General features: G+C 39.6%; 2 protein-coding genes across 3 annotated transcripts in view; one reads left to right on the top strand and one right to left on the bottom strand.

Annotated features, from left to right (window-relative positions):
* Window positions 1-312: 312 nt before the first annotated feature.
* Window positions 313-2236, bottom strand: LOC126699047 (UDP-glycosyltransferase 88B1-like). The gene has a single exon (XM_050396598.1). The coding sequence runs from the start codon at window positions 2131-2133 to the stop codon at window positions 706-708; it is 1428 nt and encodes a 475-aa protein (XP_050252555.1). The 5' UTR covers window positions 2134-2236; the 3' UTR covers window positions 313-705.
* A 7921-nt stretch (window positions 2237-10157) lies between these two features.
* LOC126698577 (anthocyanidin 5,3-O-glucosyltransferase-like) overlaps window positions 10158-16772 on the top strand; it is a 41908-nt gene continuing 35293 nt past the window's right edge. The window contains exon 1 of one of the 2 annotated variants that reach the window (XM_050395911.1): window positions 10158-10865. In XM_050395911.1, coding sequence (XP_050251868.1) covers window positions 10519-10865 — 347 coding nt within the window. In that variant the 5' untranslated portion in view covers window positions 10158-10518. Of the gene's footprint in view, window positions 11575-16772 lie in introns of both variants that reach the window. The other variant, XM_050395912.1, reaches the window with a different exon arrangement.

The following is a 16772-nucleotide window of genomic DNA, read 5'->3' as shown; positions in this document are numbered from 1 at the left end:
AAAGTTGCTAAGGTGTGCACTGTTCACACTATATTAAGTCAACAATCACGGTACAGAGAAGGAAAAAAAAAAAAAAAAAAAGGTTGAAACGCATGAAAGTCTAAACGTGGACGCAAAACGCAAAAATAATCCTATCCAAACACATACTAAATGGGTGCAGCAACTTTAAAGGATGTTGCCCCTTTGTAGTTGCTTCATTAGTTCATCTTCCACCTATATATATTAGCCTTCGCTCCCATTTTATATATATATATATATATATCAATTTCAAAAATAATATTTCGTGGTAGATGAACACTAGACAAGAAATAATTTACATATAATATAATTCTCATATTTTATTTTTTTGCCTATATATCTAACAACAAGGACATGTTTGTTACACACCGTGTCCGACTTTTCCCCTATTACAAACCATCCAAACCACTTAACTCTCTGAGCAACATAAATTGTACCATACCCAAAAGCAATTTGAACACAAGCAAAAAACCCAGTTCTTTACTTCATGTAGAGCCACAATGGAGGAGATAACAGAAGAGCTGGACCAGCCCTTAAAGAAAGCAAGTAGGTACTCTTACTCATGCAGAGAACAGAGCATCAAGCTGCAAGCGTCCCAAAAGGAAGATAAAGATTAAAGTGTAAACTGCTACACCCTGTGTTTGGTAAAGAGATGGTGAAACATCTTTTTTTGCTGCTGATAATATCTCATCCTTGCTTCCATGACTGAACCAACTTGGCCAATGCAATTCGTGAAGACTCACCTTCACTCGTTGCCACAATTGCTTCTTCTTTCTTAGCCTTGACGCGCTCCCTTATTGAGTTTCCCTCCTCCGAGTCCATCAACTCTCTAACTCGCTTCTCCACCTCGGCTGCACTCACCAATCCTCCTTCCGACTCGTTCATCGGCAAAGCTAACTTCAACTCCTCCACCAACAAAGTCTTGTTAAACCTTTGCTCCGCATACAGTGGCCACGCCACCATTGGCACGCCTGCAACAACCGATTCCAGCACCGAGTTCCACCCACAATGAGTCACGAACCCAGCCACCGAGTCGTGATTCAACACAGCCACCTGAGGTGCCCATTGCTTCACCACTAGTCCCCTCTCTTTGGTCCGATCCAAGAACCCGTCTGGGAGTAACGAATCCAAATCTGGTTCGGGTGTTGGCGAGAAGTCTTTGCTTTCTTCCTTTGTAGGTGGACTCCGAACTACCCACAAGAACCTTTGCTCACTTCTCTCTAACCCTAAAGCTATTTCCTTCAATTGCTCCTTTGAGAACAAGCCCATGCTTCCAAAGCACAAAAACACAACGCTTCTGCTAGATTGCTTGTCCAGCCATTTCAAACACTGCTCAGCTTCATCACCACGTCGTTCATTTGAAGCAATCAATGGTCCAATGCAAAAGATAGGTGGGGTGGGCCCGTCTGGGACACAAAGTCCATTTGTTATAGTTTCCAAGGCTCTTGGTTCGAGTGAGTCAAACGAATTAGCAATGATTCCAGCGGATTTTGGCAAATGGGTTGCGATGTTTACGAAGCATGAATAGGCTTCTTTGGTTCTATCAAGCGTTGGGTCAGGCATATGGGATGCAGGGAAGGGTGGTAAGCCTGGGACGTGAAGAAGTGTGTGGTTTAAATCTTTGAAACTTTTGGTGGTGCTTTTGTGAAGGCTTGGTAAGTAAATGATCATGGAGAGGCAGCTGATGCCGGATGTGAAGAAATAGTAGGTTGGGATGTGGAGTGAAGTGGCGATTTTGAGGGCGGTACTGCAGAAAAGGTCAATAATGAAAGCTTGGATAGGGGAAGATTGAGAGATTGATAAGAGGGCGTTGTGGACATGAGGGTTGGTGCGGTTAAGGTGCTCAAACATGAAAAGTTCGATGGAGGGGAAGGAAATTGGGTCGAGAGGGGGAGAGGGAGCGGGGAGGTGGTGGAAAGTGATGGAAGGGGTGGCGGCGGAGACGGAAGCGATGTATGGGGCGGTGGAGCCAACGTTGATGGATGGAGTAGTAGTGATGAGGATGTGGATGGAGATGGAGTGTGAAGGGTGGTGGTTGAGGATGAGTTTGCCTAGCTCTACCATGGAGATTAGGTGACCCATGAATGGTGATGGATACAATACTATGGTCTCCATTTTGGTCTCTCGACTCTATGCGTGTATGAACTATGAAGAGAGCTTCACATTGTGTGTATACATACCTGTAAATATTAGTGCACATAGGTGTGTTGGAATGACGTGGTAGGTAATCATATCATCCATTTTTAAGGAGTCGTATTTTTCCCATTGGTTGGAATGCTGTGGCAGGTAAGCATATCATCATTTTTAAAGAGTCTGTCTTTTTTCTATTGACTTGGACCACAAAGGGGTTTTTTTTTTTTTTTTTTTTTTTTTTTTTGAAGAGCACAAAGGTGAGCGTGTTGATAATATAGTTCCTAACTACTTAATAATTTCACCTTCCTAACTACTTAATAATTTCACCTAGACTTGTTGTTTGTAGTAGTAAGTCAACAGATTAAACACGCACAGGTATACCAAATACAGTGAAATTAGTTTTATATCTTAAGATAATAGTAAGTAAACAGACACTCAAGTGCAGAGATATATGGTACTATATCTATCAAATACATGATAGATTTCCTTCCCACGCACATGCATACCGAACACATTTGTCACTTGAAACTCTTGCATTGGGGTTGAGGAGCTAATTCATGTAGAGCGAAAAAAATAAAAATAAAATAACGTACACAGTGTGGAGAGGAAGTACACTCCCAAAGTTTGCAATAACAATCCGTTTGATATTGTAAAAATACATTAAAAATATTAAATTCATTTTTTATTGTGTTTGGGTAATGCGCAATAAATATACTTTTAGTACGATGGTTCCTCCACAAATTTAAATGTTTATGGGGGTATGAGGGGCAAGGGTCGATATTTAGTATTTGGAGAAAAAACAAAGGGAAAGAAAACACTTCTTTGTAGGTGTTTAGTATTTGGAGGCACGTAGAAAAGAAGGGAATAAGATGAATGAGAAAAAAATATCATAAAAATTTATTTTGTTATTTTATTTTAATAAATTATAAACTAATTATTAATTATAAGGATATTGTAGGGACACAAAATCTTTAACGGCCCAACAACGATGTTGGGCTCGCACACGGAAAGTCCCTCACAATAATATTTGTAGAGAGTGGGCGTGAAAGGCCAACGTTGGATCACAGGGCGACATTTCGGGCCGGACTATAGGTGAACCAATATGAGAAAGAGCTTTGGGCTGGATATTCAGGCCCTTCAATCTTGTATCTAGGAGGATTTGTCTCCTCGGATCATGTCCGAGGAGCGATGGTGCTGTCCCCGGTTACCCGTCGGCGGGTTTTTATGTGGTGTCCGGCGTATATTATCCAGACATTCTCTTTCATCAAGTCTTTCTCAAGAAGCTAGATGGGAGACCCCCCCTTTTGGTCACATAACATTCTCTTTTATACTAGCCCACGTTCGTTGTCCTTCGTCCACGTGTAGGGTCGATCTTTCCAGGACAGATATCTGTCCCATCAGTCTAATCCCAAAATTGCTGGAGATGATCCATAAAGCCTAAGATCCCGGCTCTGTTTGGGGCAGTGTCATGTCAGGGAAGGGTATTAAAGACAACTTCCCCAGGATATTTTCTGATCTTTCTAGCTTACTCGTGTTCCATTCCTATCCATGAGGTTTTGGACCTGCCGAGGACGAAACCGTCCTCGGCTGTGTCTTCGGGCCACTTTTTATGTTTCCTAGTTTCGAGCTTGGGCCCTGGCCTCCTTCAGTTTAGGACCGGTGGGCTTCCCATAAGCGCGTGGGCCGGACCCATAAACTATTGGACCCCACATTAGCCCCTCAAAATCCTGTTGTCCAACGTCATGGTAGGACAGGTGGATTTTGATGATGTCAAGCCCTTATTGCCGTTCACTTTCTTCGGATCTTGATCAACACTGGCGACTCTTCCCCTCCCCAAGGAACGTACCGGTCTACGAGCCGTTTTTCCTGGATTTGCGTACGTTGCCGTTATGCCGCGTGGTTATCTGCAGCGTGTCTTTAATATCTTCCCATTTACGAGACCTCCCAGATATAGCGGTTACTGATGGTGTGGGAGAACGAAGCGGCGCGTTATACTCTGGATTTCCCTGGGGATCTGAGTGCGTTACATACCCTCTTCTTCGTCCCCTATATAAAGAGAGAAGACAGAGGGTGACTTTTTCATATCCGAATCCCTCACGTTCTTCCCAGAATCCACTTCCTCCATCCGGTTACTCCCTATTCAATAATACCTCTCTCATAGTAATCCACCATGAACAAATCCTTCCTTTCCCAGAAACGCCATGTCCTAACAAAACTCGAGATGGCTCGGTCGGGGCAAGGATGGCGGAGGCTTAAGATTTGCCTCCCCATTCTTTTAGCCAAAATCCGAAGCAGGGACTTGTCACACCCCATTTCTGGTGTGACTGAGTCGAAAACCTCCCTTGTCATCTCCATCTGCTCTCTCATGAGCATACCTAATATGGCTCCCCTTTTCCCTCTTTTGCTCCTTTTACTTTCTTTTCATTGCTTCCCTCTTCTTCTCCTCCTTCCCGCTCATGTCCTCCATCTTCTTTTTCCCTTGCATTCTTCAGCGACAAGAGTTTGCTGAAGTGCTTCCATGTGTTCCAATTCTTCTTCCTTCTCCTTCATTATTTTTGTATAAGGTTCTTCTCCTGATAGGAGCAGTACTGAGGCATAGATTTCAGAGAGACTTTGAAGGCGAGTTCAGAAGACACCTGATGGTTTACTTATTTGTATTGCGGATGTTGTTACTGTTTTAGCAGTTCATTTTTTGTATAGGCTTGTTTAAGCCCTTCCTTGTACGTTGTAACAATTTTTCATATTAATAAAAGTTATTGTTACTCTATTTCGTATGTCTTGTTTATATATTCTAACAAATGTGAAAGCGCTGCTCGGCATAATAGTATAGCATTTGAATTAATAATAACTAAGGCCAAAATAATCGTTGATAAAAAGATGCCACGATAACTTTAACAAAATTATTATTCAACATAACAATCCGACCAGTGAGGAATGAGACTTATCTTAAAATTAGCCGTGATGGGTATTAAATGTTCGATAAGGTGTAAGAAGTAGTTATCCGAGGACATGCTACCCACCGGATGAATGGCCTCCTTAGGTTGACGATCATTAGGTTGTTCTGCCATCTCCATGATACGCGAGCCTTAACCTTTTCCAGTATTTAAGCCGAGAAATTTCTTCATTAGGGCAATTGATTTCCCAAGAAGCCTGAGTCCGAGGACTTTGCAAAACCTGGGTTTTGTTCAGGACTTATGCGTTTTATCTTATGTACTTGATTTTTCCCTTAGGCTTGAGTCCGAGACTTGTGTCTTTATCGGTACTTGGTTTTCCCTTTTAGCTTGAGTCCGAGGACCATGCAAGCCTTAGGTTCTGTCCGAGACCAATGTCTGCATCAGTACTTGGTTTTCCCTTTTTAGCTTGAGTCCGAGGATCATGCAAGCCTTAGGTTCTGTCCAAGACCAATGTCTGCATCAGTACTTGGTTTTCCCTTTTTAGCTTGAGTCCGAGGATCATGCAAGCCTTAGGTTCTGTCCAAGACCTTGAGTTCAGATTTTCCTTTTCATTGAGCATTTCCCGAGGTGCCAAACAGGGTGTCCCTGGGCCTTCACGCAAAGCGGGCTTGGGCCGCGAATTCAATGAATCCGCGGATTAAGAGATATTTCTGCAACCTCTGGCCACGCAGTACTTCTCTGACGCCCCAAGGATCGAGGCGCGCCTTTACGAGACTCCTTGAGTCTCTTGGCTGCAGTTGACGTTGGAAGTTGAGCCAAGACTACTTTGTTTGTAGTGCTCCTTGGGACGCCGCGTGAGTTGACTGCCATTATCTTGTCTTTTCAAATAAATAGGAGGGAGAGAGGGTTGCTTTATATATACACCCATCCTTTTATTTTTCTCTCACATCACGCTTCCCATATCCGGAGTTCTCCTTTCTTGGCATAACATGTTGAAAGCGAGGGTTGGGAAGAAAGAACTTTCTCCACCGCAGAAGCGCCGTGTCCTCATGAGGCTTATAACAGTAAGGTATGGGCACAGGAAGCACAAGTTCAGGAGAGTACTCCATCTCCACCGAGGGGGAACGGCGTCTCTCCCTCTTTTAGTCAAAATCCGAAGCAGGCTCTGTTCATGCCAGCACTTTGGTATGTCAGAAGAAAGATTCTCCGCCATCAGCGCCTCTGCTTAGCAGCAGGCGAATATTTAGAGAAAACCCCTCAGTTTCCCACTCCCTGCACCTTTCCTTCAACGGTGCCAGGCTCAAGTTGGGTTTCTTTGGCTGCCTGAGTTATGGGCATGTAAGAGCGCAGGGGAAGAATAAGGTCTCGGATCTGTAGCCAACCTTTCCTCCGACATACCTCCTCGGCTTTCTCCAGCTTTCTTGTATTTTTCTTTTTCTTGCTTATGTAGTAAGCTTTGACGTAGGCTGATTCCAGCTTTTCATTGTACACTGTACTATTTCTTCGTTGTAATAAAAATGGAAATTGATTTACATGTTTTAAGCGTTGATCTACTGGGCAACACAACTTTGTGAACGAATGTGCTCTATGTATGTGTTGCTTTGAGAATATTTGTAACAAAGCTACTTTGAAGCATAATCTAATCAACTCTCATCTATCAGCACTATCAGGCATTATATCGATAATTTGTAATAAATCAAATTTAGGAAACTGACCGGGGTAGCAGTTGACTACTCTTGTGATAAACGCGCAAATGTCGCCCAAGAATGATGACCTCCTCACAATCCATCCGATCTATCGAACGGGAAGTAGGGTACTCCGATCGTGCTTTTGTGTATCTGGTTTTTCATTTGCGTATTTGGTTTCCCCATAGGCTTGAGTCCAAAGACTATGCAATGCCTCGGTTCTGTCCAAAACTTGTAAGACTTCTTCTTTGTACTTGGTTTCCCCACAGGCTTGGGTCCGAGGACCGTGCAAGGCCTTGGTTCTGTCCAAAACTTGTAAGATTTCTTCTTTGTACTTGGTTTCCCCATAGGCTTGGGTCCGAGGACCATGCAAGGCCTTGGTTCTGTCCATTACTTGTAAGATTTCTTTTTTGTACTTGGTTTCCCCATAGGCTTGGGTCTGAGGACCATGCAAGGCCTTGGTTCTGTCCATTACTTGTAAGATTTCTTTTTTGTACTTGGTTTCCCCATAGGCTTGGGTTCGAGGACCATGCAAGGCCTTGGTTCTGTCCATTACTTGTAAGATTTCTTTTTTGTACTTGGTTTCCCCATAGGCTTGGGTCCGAGGACCATGCAAGGCCTTGGTTCTGTCCATTACTTGTAAGATATCTTTTTTGTACTTGGTTTCCCCATAGGCTTGGGTCCGAGGACCATGCAAGGCCTTGGTTCTGTCCATTACTTGTAAGATTTCTTTTTTGTACTTGGTTTCCCCATAGGCTTAGGTCCGAGGACCATGCAAGGCCTTGGTTCTGTCCATTACTTGTAAGATATCTTTTTTGTACTTGGTTTCCCCATAGGCTTGGGTCCGAGGACCATGCAAGGCCTTGGTTCTGTCCATTACTTGTAAGATATCTTTTTTGTACTTGGTTTCCCCATAGGCTTGGGTCCGAGGACCATGCAAGGCCTTGGTTCTGTCCATTACTTGTAAGATATCTTTTTCGTTAAGTAGCCTTTTCTCTATACTGATTTATTTTTCGAAGGTCGGCCCCTAGGCCAGGGAGAGAGGAGTTGGCTCGAGGCCGGAAGCCCCTAGAGCTGCCCGTTCCTTTAGCAGTGCAAGGCGTAGCCCCTAGACGAAGCTTATGGCGGAGCAACAACTGCACGTCGCCGGAGATGAGAAAAACTCGTGAATTTCTGTTTGCGAGAGGGCTGACTCATGCGCCACTCGTGCCAACGCGCAAGCCTTTCCCACAGACGGCGCCAATTGTAGGGACACAAAATCTTTAACGGCCCAACAACGATGTTGGGCTCGCACACGGAAAGTCCCTCACAATAATATTTGTAGAGAGTGGGCGTGAAAGGCCAACGTTGGATCACAGGGCGACATTTCGGGCCGGACTATAGGTGAACCAATATGAGAAAGAGCTTTGGGCTGGATATTCAGGCCCTTCAATCTTGTATCTAGGAGGATTTGTCTCCTCGGATCATGTCCGAGGAGCGATGGTGCTGTCCCCGGTTACCCGTCGGCGGGTTTTTATGTGGTGTCCGGCGTATATTATCCAGGCATTCTCTTTCATCAAGTCTTTCTCAAGAAGCTAGATGGGAGACCCCCCCCCTTTTGGTCACATAACATTCTCTTTTATACTAGCCTACGTTCGTTGTCCTTCGTCCACGTGTAGGGTCGATCTTTCCAGGACAGATATCTGTCCCATCAGTCTAATCCCAAAATTGCTGGAGATGATCCATAAAGCCTAAGATCCCGGCTCTGTTTGGGGCAGTGTCATGTCAGGGAAGGGTATTAAAGACAACTTCCCCAGGATATTTTCTGATCTTTCTAGCTTACTCGTGTTCCATTCCTATCCATGAGGTTTTGGACCTGCCGAGGACGAAACCGTCCTCGGCTGTGTCTTCGGGCCACTTTTTATGTTTCCTAGTTTCGAGCTTGGGCCCTGGCCTCCTTCAGTTTAGGACCGGTGGGCTTCCCATAAGCGCGTGGGCCGGACCCATAAACTATTGGACCCCACAGATATAAAAGTAATTTTACAAAAGAGTGTGTATATCACACTCACATAAAATCGCACACACAATTTGAAAATTTTTCTTTTTTTGGTAAGCACAATTTGAAATTAATAGCATCTTACACCAAAGTGTAAATTTGAGCCTCTAGAAATGAAAAAGGTTGAGAAGAACTAGGGTAGAATGTGATCTTCTTCTTCTTTTTTTTTTTTTTTTTTTTAATTTTATCATATGATATGGTTTTAATGCTACACTTTGTAAACGTGATACGTACGATAATTATTTATGTGTTTGGATTCGAATTATAAGTAGTTGTGTTTGCGTTTTGACTTCATATTTTTTTTGTTCTAGCCGCACTATTTGACCAAGTCAACTATGAATAATGCATCCGCGCACTGTTCACCGTGGAAAAGTCAATATTTGCGACTGAACAGTAGCTGATTACTCTTGAAACGCGAGAAAAAAAAAAAAAAGACACGTTTACTGTAGCGTGGGTCCCATGCCCAAAACGTAAACGCTGAAATGCATATAAATGTCCAAACCAAACGCTCACTATGTATAAAAAATGAATGATATATTTTATGTGAATTATTTGATTAATTTATAATTAACTTGATTTATAATAGTGTTGCCCAGATTCAAAGGAATATCCTTGTAAACAGTACTATCTCGTATCTAAAGACCGAACGATTGTGTTGAATGATTTAGGGGGAAAAAACAAGTAAGAAGAATGGTTGTATTGAATGTTAGGAATGACACGTTTCACCAAGAAAATGAATGGGAGAGATGAATGGGATTTATGCAGTTCTTAGCTAACAGTCAACAGACAAGAGACATCCACACGTGGCACATATTTAAGAGCCATGCCTATTTTTTGATGATAAGAACTATGCCTTTCTTCTTCTTCTTCTTTTTTTTTTTTTTTTTTTTTTTTTTAAATGGTACACCATGCCTTTCACATAGAAAGTACTTTCCATAATGCCCATTTATATCATAAGGACTACGACAGTGTCTATTTTTTAATTCCAAAAAAAAAAAAATCCACTTTCAATTTTCAAATGATAAGAACTAAGACACTTGTCATTTCATTCTTTTTTATTGAGAATCTTGTCATTTCATTCTATATGGACTTACATAACTGATATGGATGAAAGTTTTTAAATAAATAAATAAATATATATATATATATATATAGACAATACTCAACTAAAATACCTGTTTTTTAAGGATTTAGTAAAATTTAATAAAATTAGATTTTAAGAAAATCAGCATTTAAAATACCGACGAGATGCCATATGCCGTGACGTAAAAGTTTCAGTATTACTTGAAGATGGTGCGCTTGGACAGAACTTGTCCAGAAAAATTAAGCACAAACCAATATGAAATGAATATTTATTAACTTTTGAGCAAACTTTTGTTGGTGACGTGAAGTCATGTATTGTTCTTTTGAGCAATCGCAGCTACCACCATTCACGATTTTTTCCACAATTTTAATATATAAATATGTAGTTTTGGAGAGGGAGTGTGTAGTTTATATTATATATAGTTTCTCATTTCCGATTTTATCAGTGTGGAGTCTGTGGGTGTCTATTTCCCATCTACCATTCTCTCTAGTTTCTCTCTCGGGATCTTTCTTACTTTTTCTGCTCTTACCTGTAGCCTTTTCGTGTCTGTTATTGTGTTTGGAGTAACCAGTGCTATGTTAAAATTTTTGTGAACTTAACCACTGGATCAGCCTTGATATACGTTGGAAACACAAGAGGCACCAACTCATTCTTCTCTTTCTTGTGACAATGGAGGATGCCATAGTTCTATACCCTTCTCCAGGCAGAGGCCATCTGATCTCCATGGTAGAGTTTGGCAAGCTCATACTCAAACATCAACCTTCTTTCTCCATCACAATCCTCATCTTAAGCGACCCAAACACAAATACTAACTCCACCGCACCAAATTATGTAGCAAGCTCTACTACCCAATACATCGCCACCGTCAATTCCACCACCCCATCTATCACATTCCAACACCTACCCCCCATCTCTGAAATTCCACGCAGTACTGCTTCCCCTGTAGAACTCAGCTTCTTAATCCCACGCCTCAACAACCCAAATCTCCACCAAACCCTCAAAACTATTTCCCAAACCTCCAAACTCAGAGCCTTTATCATTGATTTCTTCTGTGATGCTGCTTTCGAAGTGGCCACAAACCTTGACATCCCCACTTACTATTTCTTCACCTCTGGCGCAAGCGGTCTAGCTTTGTTTCTATACATGCCCACCTTGCATAAAAACGTGGATAAAAGCTTCAAAGATCTCGGTAACATGCTTTTTGATATTCCTGGCACACCGCCTATCCCAGCTTCGGACATGCCAGGAGGTATATCAGATCGTACCACTCAACGGTATGAATATTTCTTAAACACAGCAACTCACATGGCCAAATCAAATGGGATTTTTGTAAACACGTTCGACTTGCTTGAAAAAAAAGCTATCAAGGCAATATCGGATGGACTATGTGTCCCAGATGGACTAACTCCCCCAATATTTTGTATTGGACCATTGATATCAAGCAGCATTCAAGATGGAGATGAGCACGAGTGTTTGAAATGGCTAAACTCCCAACCGAGTCGAAGTGTTGTGTTTCTATCTTTCGGAAGCATGGGATTGTTTTCAGCGAAACAGTTGAGAGAAATGGCGGTGGGGTTAGAAAATAGTGGTCAAAGGTTCTTGTGGGTGGTAAGAAATCCACCGCCGGATAATGAGAAAGAGCCAAACTTGGAGGAATTCTTGCCAAAAGGTTTCTTGGAAAGGATAAAGGATAAGGGGTTTGTGGTGAAACAATGGGCTCCACAGGTGCAAGTGCTGAGTCATGAGTCGGTGGGTGGGTTCGTGACTCACTGTGGGTGGAACTCAGTGCTGGAAGCAATTAACGTTGGTGTGCCAATGGTTGCGTGGCCATTGTATGCGGAGCAAAGGTTGAATAGGGTGTTTTTGGTGGAGGAAATGAAGGTGGCATTGGGTTTAAAGGAGATGGAAGATGGGTTGGTGAGTGCAGAAGAGTTGGAAAAGCGAGTGAGGGAGTTATTTGAGTCAGAAGTTGGGAGAGAGGTGAGAGAGAGAGTTTTGGGCTTCAGAGATGAAGCTATGGTAGCCCAGAAAGAAGGTGGTTCCTCTCATGTTGCATTAGCCGAATTGGCCCAGTTGTGGAAGCAAACCTAACATGAATGATATACTGTGTGATTAATTTATTACCTTGATTTACAATAGTGTTGCCCAGTTTCAAAGGAATACTAGTGTTAACACTTAACAGTATCTCGTATGTGAGGCCGAATAATTGTGCTTGTATAATTGAAAGATTCAGGGAATAAAAAAAGGGAAGAAGAATGGTTGTATTGACTGTTAGGAATGAAAATGAATGGGATATGTTTTGGTAGAGAGTGAATGAAAAGAATGGTGTGCCAATGGTAGCATACTTAGTATGGGAGGAATTCCGCATACTAAGAAATTAACACAAAGTAAAAACAGAATTTTTAAAATATAAAAATAGATAAACATTAATAAATTACACTACCACACAGGAAAAACATGTTTTGAACCAAATATTTTGTAGTGATAGCCCATTGAAAAATCAAAATACTACAAACTAAATACATAGAATAACCAAAACCTAAAACACACAAAATAGTTCAAAAGTTTAGATTTTTTTAATAAAAAAAATTAGTTAAGAGAAATCAAGAACTTAAATGAGTGTCATTTGTTTTGCTTCTTTATAGTAGACTTTCTTTGCCATAATATCCATACATAAAAATTTAGAAACAAATAATAAAAAGTAAGATGAATTTATTTAATTAATCAAAACTATTATATAAAAATACATATGTGTAAGTTGCAACTTGAAGAAAAAAAAAACATGGGATGCAAGAAGGATTTTATGGAAAAACTATTGGTGAATGTATATAAGTTTTGAAATTTTGATAATATATTTTTAGTTGGAGTGGAATTTAAATTTCTAAAACTTAGATCATTAATTTTTATCTAAATTAAATTATAACTAAATCTTATCCCTTGATTTGAGAAAATATATCCTAATAATTAATAAAATAAAATTTTAAAATAATTATTAAAAAAAAGATGCAACTTGAGGGGAAAAAGCATGGGGTGTTGTGTGGGATTCCAGATTTCAGTTTAATTTTTTTTTTCTAGGGAAGGAAGTTAAAAAAAAAAATTATAATATATTTTTAGTTTGAATAAAATTTAAATGATAATTTTTTATGTAAATTAAATTATTCTCAATTTTATCCTTAAATTTGAGGAAATATATCCTAACAACTAATAAAAAATTAATTTAATAATTAATGAAAGTAGTTTTTTATTAGGACATAAATTGAGAGAGAGAGAGAGGGGGGGGGGGGGGAGTATCATATAAATTTATCAACTCCTATGAATATATATAACATATATATCATTCTAATACAAATAAATATGCGTAAGTAGCAACTCAAAAAAAAAAAAAAAAACAAAACAAAACAAAATGTGGGTTACAAGAGAGATTTTATGGAAAGATCATTGGTGCATATATATATATATATATATATATATATATATATATATATAAGTTTTGAAATTTTGATAATAGATTTTTTAGTTGGAGTAGGATTTAAAATTTTGAAACTTAGATACATGTTGCATGTTTTGTTAAAACATTTATTGTTATTTTATCTAGAAAAATTGATATAAAATATTGTAAGGACACAATTTTTATCGACCCAAGAATGACGTTGGGCTCGTGTGCAAAGGGCCCGAACAATATGATTTGTAGAGAGTGGGTTTGGAAAGGCTGGATTTTGGTCGTTGAGCGACGGTTTAGTCAGGATTTTCATGAAAGCCCTTACGAAGGTGGACTTGGCCTGTATAGCTAAGTCTTATATGGATGTGGTTTGAAAAGTCTCTCCTCCGAATTAGTCCGAAGAGCAGTATCATCTCACCATTCCTCCTCCGTGGGTAACTGTGTCTGCAAGGATTTGCCCTTCTGGGCCCCCCTCCTCACAGTGATACTCCTCCCTCTTTTATACTAGTATTTTCTCCCGTTCTTCTCATACGTGTCAGTCTCTCCTTATTTGGGGTGGTTACTCGTTTTATCAACCCTCACGTCAGAGTGGTTGGGAAAGAGCTGGATAGCATGGTATGAGTATGGGTTTGTCAGGCGATGGGCTCCACATTAAGGTGCTGGCAGCCTTTTTCCCTGTGCTGCTCTTGTGCTGAAGTCGGGCATAAAGTCGTCCTCGGCCATCTCCTTGGGCCTTCAAGAAGCTTTTATTGTGTGTCCCTGACAATAGGGCTCCTCGGCCTGGGCTTTGGACTTTAAGATAAATTGGGCCTGGGCCGGGGCTACACTTTCTTCAGCCCCACAAATATATATATATATATAAGTTGTTGTCTTTATCAACTAAAAATTAGATGTATGTTGCATGTTTTGTTAAAACATTTATTATTATTTTTATCTAAAACACATGTTGCATGTTTTGTTAAAATACTTATCGTTACATTATCTAAAGAAATTGATAAGAACAAATACTGCATGTTTTGTTAAAACCCTTATTGTAATTTTATCTAAAATGCATGTTGCATGTTTTGTTAAAATGTATTGTTACATTTGTAAGCGACTAAATTTCTAGATTCAAAATAAGTCGAACAAGTGAAATAGTTTCACAAATGTGAATTTGTATTGATGATTGTGTGGTACAATTCTCTGTAATTACAAAAGAGTTATCCTCTGATTCGATCTCCTTAAAAGACTTATTGATTGGATTTGTAGTAATGTGATTTTGATTTGAACACCCAATGTACTTCAATTTGGCTGAAGAATGGATCGAAGATCTTTGGAACAGAATTACAATGAATCTCTGGCTATGAGCTTGTTAGAAATCCCTTGTTCTTCATGTTCTTCGTGTTCTTCGTGTGTTCTTCGTCTTCGAAGGTTTGTGGTGGAAGTTCTTCGGTGCTTTAGAGGCTTGAATCCGTTGAGCTTCACTAATTTGTGATTTCTTGAGGTTTCTAGAGGCTTTTAAGCTTGATTCCAGTGACCTTTGAGATCTAGGCAGGTAGTTTGGATGATTCTGCTTCGAATGTTCTTTGTATTCGAAGATTTGTAGTGGAAGTTCTTCGGGACTTTGGAGGCTTGAATACGTAGAGCTTTACTGATTTGTGATTTGTTGATGTTTTCGGACCTTTGAGCTTGATTCCCGTAAACTTTAGGATCTAGGCAGATGGTTTGGATGATTCTGCTTCGAATGTTCTCTGATTTTGGGGTTGAAGTTCTTGAAGTTGCTGGAGGCTTCAGGGCTTGATTCCAGCAGAGCTTTTTCACTTCTGAATCTTGGCCCCTTCTGAATCTTGGTCCTTCTAAATGTCTTAGGAAGGCTTCTATTTATAGGAGTTTGGGGGTGGGTGAGCGACATGTGACGGAGTCTAATTGGTGACACATGTCAAATCCTGATTGGTCCGCTTATGTCATCGCTTACACGTGTTGGACTGCTTGCGTCATCGCTTATATGTGCGAGGCTGCTTGTGCCATCGCTTACACGTGCGAGGCTGCTTGTGTCATCGCTTACACATGCGCTGATGCGTGATTGGTTTTTGCATGACACTTGGTGAATTTTTGTTGGTTTCTGAATAATGATAGCAAAACCTAGCAGTAATACGTGGTGCTTTGTTGTGTCATCGCTTACACGTGCGTTGATACGTGATTGGTTTTTGCATGACATTTGGCAAATTTCTGTTGGTTTCTGAATAATGATAGCAAAACCTAGCAGCAATACATGGTGCTTTGTAATTGGCTGTATTTTGTGGACTTGGTAATGTGACGTGTCAGCTTGTGATAGATCGAGAATTTTTCCCTCTCTACAACATTATTTAAAGAAATTGATAAGAACAAATAAGTTGTTGTCTCTATCAAATGAAACTTAAATGCATATTGCATGTTTTATTAAAACACTTATTGTTATTTTATCTCTTTTCTTGGGAGGTTATTGTTATTTTATCTAAATAAATTGTTGTCTATTGAAAAAGTCGTAACAAAAATCCTTTCAATTAAGTAACTTGACATCAACTATTGACTTTGGAAAAACACACACACACACACACACACAAAATTTTAATACAAGTTTTTGAGAACCTATAAGCAAGGTTTTTAGACTCAGACTGTTCACTGAATCATAAAAGGGAGAGGTTCAAGGTTTTTGAGGTCGAACTGAGGTCGAATCGAGGTCGAACCATGATGACGTCATAATTAATTTAATAATTAATTAAAGCCTAAATATAGATATTAAATTTATAAAACTAGCAAAATTGACTAATATATCTATATATGTGAGGGAAATTTAATGATTTTCAAGTATATATTTAATAATTAAATAAGAAAGTTAATAAAATAAAATAATAACCATGAAAACATTAAAATTTATGATTAATTTTTGAAGTAAAGTTGAATATCTTTGAAGGATTTTAATTATAATTTTTTATATTCCTTATAAGAGATGGATAATTTAATTATCTATAGCAGCGTTTTACAAACGCCACTATTGGTCCTTGTAAGACTAGGACCTATAGTGGCATTAGTAAAACGCTGTTATATACCCAATAAAGCCTCCTTAACGCTGCTATAGATATGCCAATAGCAACATTTTTGGAAAATGCCACTATAGGGTATCTATAATGGTGTTTTTTAAAAACGCCACTAAAAAAAAAAGGCTACTATAGGCAATTTTTTTGTAGTGTGATCTACAATGTTGCTAAAATATGTTCTTTTATGTAACTGAGGAAAATAAAGATCCTCTATCTTTTCCACCCTTATTATTGCATTGGGTCCCTTGTAATTTTTGTGTACTGGCTTTCCTTAGTTAATGTTAAGAATTAGCAAAGGAAAAAGAAAAAGAGAGAGGAGACTAATCTTTGGCATTGGTTTAGACTTATTATTATTTTATTTTAAATTTTGAAAGAAGTTAGAACTTTATTCAAAAAATTGAAAGAAAACAAAGCCAAAAGGATGGGAT

The sequence above is a fragment of the Quercus robur genome, chromosome 9 (assembly GCF_932294415.1).
Source record: "Quercus robur chromosome 9, dhQueRobu3.1, whole genome shotgun sequence".
In the NCBI taxonomy this organism is placed as follows: domain Eukaryota; kingdom Viridiplantae; phylum Streptophyta; class Magnoliopsida; order Fagales; family Fagaceae; genus Quercus; species Quercus robur.
Note: the sequence above shows the minus strand (reverse complement) of the source record. Positions and strands in the feature narration are given on the sequence as shown.

Bases quoted from the DNA above. Each gene is read 5' to 3' on its own strand.
- LOC126699047 (XM_050396598.1), bottom strand. From the start codon at position 2,133: ATGGAGACCATAGTATTGTATCCATCACCATTCATGGGTCACCTAATC.